Source organism: Aplysia californica, unplaced genomic scaffold (genome assembly GCF_000002075.1).
Source record: "Aplysia californica isolate F4 #8 unplaced genomic scaffold, AplCal3.0 scaffold00274, whole genome shotgun sequence".
Lineage (NCBI taxonomy): Eukaryota > Metazoa > Mollusca > Gastropoda > Aplysiida > Aplysiidae > Aplysia > Aplysia californica.
In genome coordinates, this window is record NW_004797544.1 from 144603 (window position 1) to 153784 (window position 9182).

Here is a 9182-nt window from a genome sequence, read left to right on the forward strand (position 1 = left end):
GAGAGAGAGAGAGAGAGAGAGAGAGAGAGAGAGAGAGACAGAGAGACAGAGAGACAGAGAAAAACTAGGTCCTTATTGAAAACAAATTATGTTCACGAGTAAAAGCCCAATCGAATTTTTTTTCTAAAAAATTAGTTAACTATGTGACAAGTGTTAATGAGTAGAGTTCCGTCGAACGACCGATCGAACGTTTTTACGTTTATCCAGACTGTGAGCTATGGAGGCCAAAATTAGATACGAATTCAGATTCCACTCCGTCAATTCTCGGGACCGGAAATTCTCGGACCAGGAAGGGCGTCAGACAGAAGGGGTAACAACTCTCTGAGGTTGTCAGTGTTGGATTATGGGCCTTGTATGTGAAGAACGCAGAGTTAACATCCAGGAAGTCACTGACAACTGTTTTAAAGACTGTTGGGGAATCCAGATCACTCTGTTACATCACGTAGGATTTAGCTGACCGTTGTAGTTAAGTTGGTTTTGGGTATAGCTAACCGTTGTAGTTAGGTTGGTTTGGGGTAAAGCTAACCGTTGTAGTTGTAGTGAAGTTGGTTATGGGTATGGCTAAGCGTTGTAGTTGTAGTGAAGTTGGTTAAGGGTATGGCTGGCTGTTGTAGTGAAGTTGGTTAAGGGTATGGCTAACTGTTGTAGTGAAGTTGGTTTTGGGTATAGATAATCGTTGTAGTTGTAGTGGAATTGGTTATGGATTTAGCTGACCGTTGTAGTGAAGCTGGTACAGGATTTGACCAACACACGAAATCTGATGTCCGAAAATGAAAATCATTCATGCACTGTACACCATCGTTTTACAGCAGAATACATACTTGAGACTTGGATAATATGGTTTTTCAGATTTAATCAGATGTTCCTGGATGTTCGACGTTTTGCCCATTCAGGCTTCTTCAGGAACATAGTATCATAGAAAAAAACAACCCAACGTATTTTTATACTCTACATCACATTGGCCTAAGTCAAACATTGACAATGTGTTGTTGAAAATTTGCGCAGATGTATAGGTTTTACCCCCTGTGCAGCACTGTGAAGATATTGTAAAGGCTGGACGTCCGAACTTAACGTTTGTATTCGAAGGATAGGGCATAATGGGAAATTTATCTTAAAATGGATTTTCCCACTGACTCAAAGTCGAACTGAGTTGGCCTCGAATCTTCGAACCCACAACCTTACGATTACGTCTCCGGCAGCTGAGTAAACAAACGCCATACGCTACTTTACAGCGCCGAAACCATGCCATACCATTATATAATAGCATAGATATAACATTCCACCAAATGAGATCCCATATCGCACTAAAGAAAACTAAATCTTATCGGAGCACTTTCTAATGCTTTCAAAGTTATACACTATATAATCTTCGCCCCCTTTCCTAGAAAAAAAAACCCCAAACACCCCCTCCAAACAAACAAACAAACAAACAAAAAACACATAATGTACCCAAAAATATAAGTAGGTATTAAACACCGCATCAACAACACAATATATATATAATCAATATCGATAAGAATCAAACAAATGATATCCCATCCCCCCCCCCTTCCTCTCCCCAACAAACAGAGAACAAGAAACAAACAAACAAAAGATTTACAATAACAACAACAACAACAACAACAACAAATCAAAAACAACCGCCACATGTGCCCTTGACCCTTGAGAGAAGACGAGAAGCTCTGCACAAAAACACGTTACACTGGCACCTCTACGAGTATCAAATCACAGACTCAATCGTGAGGGAGTGCCATGGACAAGAAACAAGCTTTGGGAATAGAAAGATACTGATTACTTTTATCACTCGAAATCTGGTAGCGTGGTCGGAAAACTCAGCTTCTTTAATCCGATTACGTCGCCAGTGAAGGGAATTCGCTGCTCAAGAAGAATTGGTAAACTTAGCCAATTTTCTTTATTCGATCCAACTTTATATCGATTTTCTGAGGTGAGCTTTCATAGACAGAATGCAAGATGAATGAAATAGACGCAGTGTGAAAATTAAGATATATCAATGCCACACTTTTGTAAAGATTCGTCCGGATTTGAGAAAGTTGTACGAGGAAAGGGCAGTCAGTCAGGGACAGCGTTTAGATTAAAAGGCCCCAAAGATGCCTCCTACACGAGTGTACTTAGATTGTGGACCAGTCATATCAAAAACATATTTTAAATGCCCCCATCACAATAAGCCTGCATAAAGTGGCCATATTAGGAATCACCATGATGGCTCAAAGGCACCGCCTTCGGGAAATTGTTCAGCGGTGCTATTTTGAAAACGACTAACACCCTATGATAACACACATACGATGCTACAGTAAACAAAAGTGGCACAGTTTAATACGCGACTTTTTGTCAGTTTCTTTGCACCCTGAATCAAGGGGATTACAAAAGTGGCTACGTTTTCCGTCAAACACATCAAAGACATATCTCCGTGATATGTTTATTCTAACTCTGGTGTGAAAACATTCAACCCCAAAATAATCGTTTTCGTACGTATTATGCAGATGGTTTTTACACTTTGAAAAAACACCGAAAGAGCCAAGTCTAGGAGTGATGAATGTAAGTTGACAAGGTAAGGCCTGTCATGTTTGCCCGAAAGTGTTGCAAAATTTGTTATACTAATTTGTGACCCCCCCCCCCCAATTAAATCTACTTCCGGCGTCCCTGTTGCAACCTAAACATTACACCCCCTCCAAAACGATCTAATCTGGGTAAAAATTGGCTTTCTATAATGCGCCAAGACATATGAATTAGTGCACTGCATGATGCTCTGAAAAGTACAAGGTGAATGTTTACACGACATTTCTCTACAAGTACTAATGGAATTTCTTTTCTTTCTCAAAAAAAAAAATCTCTTTTGGAACAATGCTTGATTGCAACTCGCCGTCTGTGCCAAACTGCTAACCGGCTAAAAACTGCATCAGATGCAAGAACAGATGATACGTCACTAGGTGCCAAGTGAGAGCTGTATGATGGATTCTTCGAATGTTCCCATCCACATTTTTATAGCATGCTGGTTCTGTATGAGCAGACGTGTGCCGTTTTGCATTGTCACGAAGCAAAAGAATTGCCCGAGCTCAGCATCCCGCGTCATTTATTTCGAATTGCTCAGCGCAATTTCGCCAGGGTGTTGCAGTAAATATCAGAATTAATTGTTGCCCCTTTTGGCAAGTCTGCTCAGACCCCGGATCTTATAACAAGATTCAGATGAGAACAGTCGAAGCTGCCATTATACAGCCCTGACTTCCCACCATGTGGCTATGATCTGTTTTTGCATCTGAAGTGCAGTTTCTAACCGGTCAGTAGTTTGACTCAAGCGACGAGTTGCAAGATGAATCATGGAGTTTCTAGCTGGACTTCACAGGCGGTACTCGGATTGCGTCATTCAGTGAAGAATCTCTTAAAAATGGAGGCGACTATGTAGAAAAAAGGTAGATATAGAATAAAGTCTGTCATACTTGGAAAAAAATATATTTGGTGATACGTTAATTGCCATTTTTCTCTTAATTTCAAAACTATCTTCTTTTTTGGAACACACGCTCATATGTAAGAGAGCTTTTCTGTCTCCTTTTGATCTGCTCTTTACCTCCCTCTACTTTTTTTCCTCCCACGCACGTACCATTAAAATGATATTATAACATTTGAAATATTACAGCATGTAAGACAGGCTGTAACAAAGAAGAGATATCGAATGATTAAGTGTCAAGCGGCGATCCCGAAAGAATAATAAATTCATAATCTTAACGCTGCAAACGTCGTCTCATTAATCATTTTTATTTCTTGACGTCTTTGGGAAAAAAAGCGTCTATCTTCTTTTTGGATGAGAGGAATATTATAGAATTGATCAAAAGTCTAATAAATCTTTCTGCCATCTATGGTCTGTACATGTTCTCTTTGATACAAGCAATTTGGTAGACGTCATATTAATTCTTTTATTTTTTCCTCTCTTTCCTGTTCTTTTCGTCTATGCCTCTGGATCTCTCTCTATCTATCTCCCTCCACCCCCCTCTCAGCCACTCTATCTATCTATCTATCTATCTATCTATCTATCTATCTATCTATCTATCTATCTATCGATGTCTGTTGTATAATGTCTAATCTTTTCAGCCCGCACTCAAAAGACATAAGTTCGAGTGCTGCAAGGGACAGTCTAATCTATCAACTATGATATTATTCTTTCCCCTGGTATATTACATCCTTTTCTACCTGGGCCGGCCCTCACTCTGTCTCTCTCTCTCTCTCCCCCTCTCTTTATCTATCTCTCCCACTCTCTCTATCCATCTATCTTGGTTCCTGACTCCCATCCCCTCGCCCCTCCCTCATTCTCTAATTCGCAAACACTCTTCTCTCTCTCCCTCTCTCTCTCTCTCTCTCTCTCTCTCTCTCTCTCTCTCTCTCTCTCTCTCCCTCCCTCCTTCCCCACTCCCCCCTCTCTGAATTACTTTCTGTGGTAGTCAGAAGACACCCCAGCTACTGATACGTGCTTAAAGGTACTCAGCACCTCACCGGACAGGAACAATTATAATTTCGCCGTCCCTTCTTATGAGTCTCCTGGCGTCACCTGATTATTTGCCGTTATTACTGTTCTTACTTTCCTTTGTTCATCCTCCTTTAATCCGTTTCTTAGTTTTCTCTCCCACGCCCAGCTTTCTCTTTCTCTCTGTTTCGTTCTTCTACTTTCCCGTCTTCTTTATTCTTCGCTTTTTTATATTTCATTTTTTAAATTAAAAAGATAAAACTTATTTTTTCCCTTATCTTTCTCTTCATATCGTTCATATCGTCCTCTTTTTATCTATCTATCCCTCTCCCTCTCTCTCTTTCTCTTTCTTTCTTTCTCGCTTTCTTTCTCTGTCTGTCTGTCTGTCTGTCTGTCTGTCTGTCTGTCTGTCTCTCTCTCTCTCTCTCTCCCCCCCCCTCTCTCTCTCTCTCTCTCTCTCTCTCTCTTTATTCCCCCCCCCCCCATTGTCTCTTTTCCATACGCTACTTCAATTTTTACTATTCATCGTCATGCTCTCCTTCGTCTTTCCGTCTCTTCTCTAGCTCATTGTGCCCCTCCCTATTTCTCTGTCTTTTCACTCAATTTCAATGCTTCCCACCCTCTATTCTTCTCTCAAACCTTTTGTCTGTCCTTCTACTCATTTTCAGCCACACCGCCCCCCCCCCCACCCCCCGCACCGTCTATTCTTTTCTTGAAGCTTTTCTTTCCTGTATCGCCATGCCTTCCATGTATTATTAATATTATTATTATTATTATTATTATTATTATTATTATTATTATTATTATTATTATTATTATTATTATTAGTATTATTGTGATTTTCCTGTCTACAAGCTCTCGTAAGCTGATGCCTTCTTTGTTCTCCTGTGTTGAGATTCACAGCCTACTTCCAGCTTCACAGCAATATTGTTAATAGCCACAATCGGTGGGATATTTATTTTCAACTCGATTTAAATTATTTATCTCTCTTTCCTCTCCTCCTGGCTCTTCATCGTTACATCATTTCTCACTGGAAAAAGAACTCAATCTTCCAGTATTGGCCACAAAACGCCCCAAAATCTTCAAAATACATAGCACAAATTAAAAGAAACAAAACAATAACGAAAGATAGCAACGAAAACAACAGCGAAGATGACGGGACAGTGATAGAAAAAAAACAACAATGTCTGATATTTTTACAGTTTTCTGCAATAAGCTACTTTTTCATATGTGTCGAAGGCTGGTGGAACCAGGTGCTCGTCAAGTTAATGAAATAAAAAGAACCTGACATTTTTCCATCCCACAATTTTTGTCAAATTTCTAAACTTTTGGCTCAGCACTATTAACAAAACCTATTTATCTTCCTTCTTTTATGAAATTATTTGATGAAAAAGGCACAACAAATGCAAATGAGCAGTTTCCAAACCAAACATTGACGGCCATTTTCTCTCTAAATTTATCTCTGACACCTAGGCGACCCCCACCTCCTTCAATTGCAAATATCTTGACTTCTGGTCACTGAAAGCAAGGCAAATGAACAGGTTTTTAGATGATACCTTTACCCCCCATTAACTCATAAATTGATGAGCGCCTTATTCCACCACGTCTTCACACATATAACTTTCTTTTCCATGTTGTATACGAACCAGTTGGCCTTTATCGTGTTTATTCAACTCTCTTTTACATCAATAAACAAACATATTTATTTTTTCAATCAACCTTTTCAACTCAGAAGCGCACCCAATCGCTTTGCATTTACCTGTAAACAAAAAACAGTATTTCAGTGGCACAAAGCAAAGCTTCAAGATCTTGTTTTTCCTTTCCTCAGTTTTGCCTTTGTAGAATTTGCGAATACCAACTCTATAACATCCGTTTCTTTTCCACTAAGCTTCAGACTAATTCAAAGAATGTAATAAAAATAACCACTCCAGTTTGTTATTTTCCTCCTACAGTTGCGCCATCTCATCGCATCAGTGCACCGGGTGTAGTCGACAAGGTTGATGTGTTGGAGGGATGGAGGGAAGGAGAAGCCAGCAAATCCTCCCGACTTGAAGCTTCAATGAGCAAAGAAAACAGTACGTCGTTACAACCGGAGATCTCTCGAGCTTATCCCTGGAGGGGAACTACGACAACAGCACCAGGAATGTTTCATTGTACGAGTAGGTCCGGCCCACCTTAGACTTTAATTATAACGCTGTAAGTAAGTCTGTGGGGTCTTTGCACTTCATGCGCGCTTGCGACGTTCCACCAGCAAATACTTCTTTGTGAATTGTGTCTTCGTTATCTTTTACGTCTTCTTATAAAAACTATTGATTTGTAAATAAAATTCTTTAAAAAAGAAGCTACCTTCACCTGTTGAAGCTCAGTAACTTGCAAGACACTGGATAGGCCAGTTTTATGACGGTTGTTTCCAAGTCCTGCCAACGCCAGAGTACCATGTGACAGGAATTATTCGCGGGTGACCACGGCAAAAATATCGAATCTTTTCTAGATTTTTATGTAGGACATCAAGGTGTAGATCAGATTCGTATATTATATACATTGATATAACGGGTACCGACAATGGAGACACATAAGCGGGCGACACATACAGAAGGTGTGGATGCACTAAATAATAATATGCTACCCCCCAAAAGCCGTTTGAAATTGTGCCGTGTTGTTTATTTCGGACTCAAAGAATGATATTATTTCTATTCTAAAGTATTTTGACAGGTGAGTTAAAAGCATGATATTACAGCATCATTGACGTTATTCTAAAATATGTATGTCCACCAAATAATGTGATGTTTATAAGTATGTATATGTGTGTGTGTGTGTGTGTGTGTGTGTGTGTGTGTGTGTGTGTGTGTGTGTGCGTGTGGAGTAATTGAATAATTTTGTTTTCCGTTTCTGAACATAAACTCAGAGCATAGTATTACTCGGAGTGCGTTTATCGATTCCGGATCCCAAACATGGCTTTGAATACCACATCGTGAATGTATTTCAACAGGGAACACGGACTCATTTTTTTGTGTACATGAGGACTTCTATAATTTAGTTCCATTCATATATGTAAAGTACATTTCAGAAAAAAATGAGCACAGCTTCTCATTTCAGTGAATCTGTAGTAATAATAATAATAAATGACATTTGCGCTCAGCCCCGAATAAAGTACACATGCTCTGAGCGCTTTACAATACAGTACAACATACAACAGTCTAGGTATTTAACTAGTAACATAATGAAGTCACATTGTCATTTTCAGAATTATTTGTCAAACGGATGTGTCGTGGATTAAATAACAGTTTGGAGAAAAAAAAACCTGTACCTCTCTCTGGATATCTGGACAGAATTGGAAGGAGCAAGCATGTTCTCTGGAGTGACAGATTGGATCTGATTTCGGGATTGCTATTCATTAAATTCACGTTGGTTTTCGTTTTATATAGATTGGCTGATGAGATCAGATACAGCCTATTTGGTTTCTGCATTAATAAATGGGATTTGGTAGGACGGAGAATAATATGAAAGTTTGTTGAAGGAATTGCTGCTCTAGTGATGTGATCGAGTGGAGATTGTTGAAGGCTGTATAGTGATCGTTTCTTTTGTCTTAAATCAGCCACATGTCCTGTTGTGATGTCATATAGCCGTGCATATAGCCACATGTAGAGTATCAGCCTCACAACTTCATATAATTTTAGAACGTGTTGTTCAAACTTGTCTTTCAAGAGAGAGACTTTGGTTTGGCAAGAATATCAGCTAATTCTAAGTGATCAATCTTGCACACTTCGACGGGCATAACAAAAGAAAATATTACGCGCCGAAAACATAGTCAGTTCAATTTGAAAACACGATCTAAAGAGACTGCATACCTGTCTGTATCTCCTTCTGAATAGACGAGAAACTATTTTATATTACTTGGGGGCCCTGAATCGGATTTAGCTTCCTGAATCTGAGAAATCAGGCCAGGCACTCTGAAGACTGCTAAGAGTTGTTTGATATAAAAGCAAGGTTAAAATTAGAGTAAATAGTGCAATTACAGAATTGAAATAATATCAAATTCATTCTTATTGACACAAAAGACAATATTTAAAGAACAGTTTCAAAGATACTGCTTTTATTATCTTCTGTAAGGATACCGGTTCAGGCCAGATCAAAGAACTAGAATTTGCTTTTTTTACGGGCACTCGTAATTAATGAAACTTAGTTTTATTTCGTAATTCCTGAGAAATCGTGGTGGTCTCCAGAAGTGTTAACTCTATGTTTTCAAACGGGAATCCGAACTACGCATTGTGAATGCATGGGAACTGCGGCGTCGTAACTAAACCAACAACAAAACGCCATGGAGCTCATTGAAGTCGACAGCTGGTACAGCAATGAGACAGTCGCCCAGTTCAAGAACAACACGACTGACGTCACACAATTACTCCTGGAGAAGTTGGGGCCCCGACGTCGAGACCTGGCTTCAGTGATTCTGTTGACCATCGTCTACTCGATTATCTTCCTGTCCGGAGTGGTGGGCAACGTGTGTACGTGCTTGGTCATCGCTAAGACTCACTCTATGCAGACCACGACCAACTACTACCTTTTCAGCCTGGCCGTGTCGGATCTGCTGCTCATTTTGATTGGTAAGTTTCCTCGTTTTTTGAATAATAATAAAACTACTACTACTACTACTACTACTACTACTACTACTACTACTACTACTACTACTACTACTACTACTACTACT

The 9182-nt window shown here is 39.5% G+C and overlaps 1 protein-coding gene across 4 annotated transcripts in view; it reads left to right on the plus strand.

The window, feature by feature from the left end:
- LOC101851742 (pyrokinin-1 receptor) overlaps window positions 1-9182 on the plus strand; it is a 149531-nt gene that overhangs the window by 55115 nt on the left and 85234 nt on the right. Inside the window, exons 2-3 of one of the 4 annotated variants that reach the window (XM_005101208.3) lie at window positions 6427-7186; window positions 7719-9078. In XM_005101208.3, coding sequence (XP_005101265.1) covers window positions 8793-9078 — 286 coding nt within the window. In that variant the 5' untranslated portion in view covers window positions 6427-7186; window positions 7719-8792. The remainder of the gene's footprint in view (window positions 1-6426; window positions 7187-7718; window positions 9079-9182) is intronic. The other 3 variants (XM_013084130.2, XM_035970496.1, XM_013084131.2) reach the window with 3 other exon arrangements.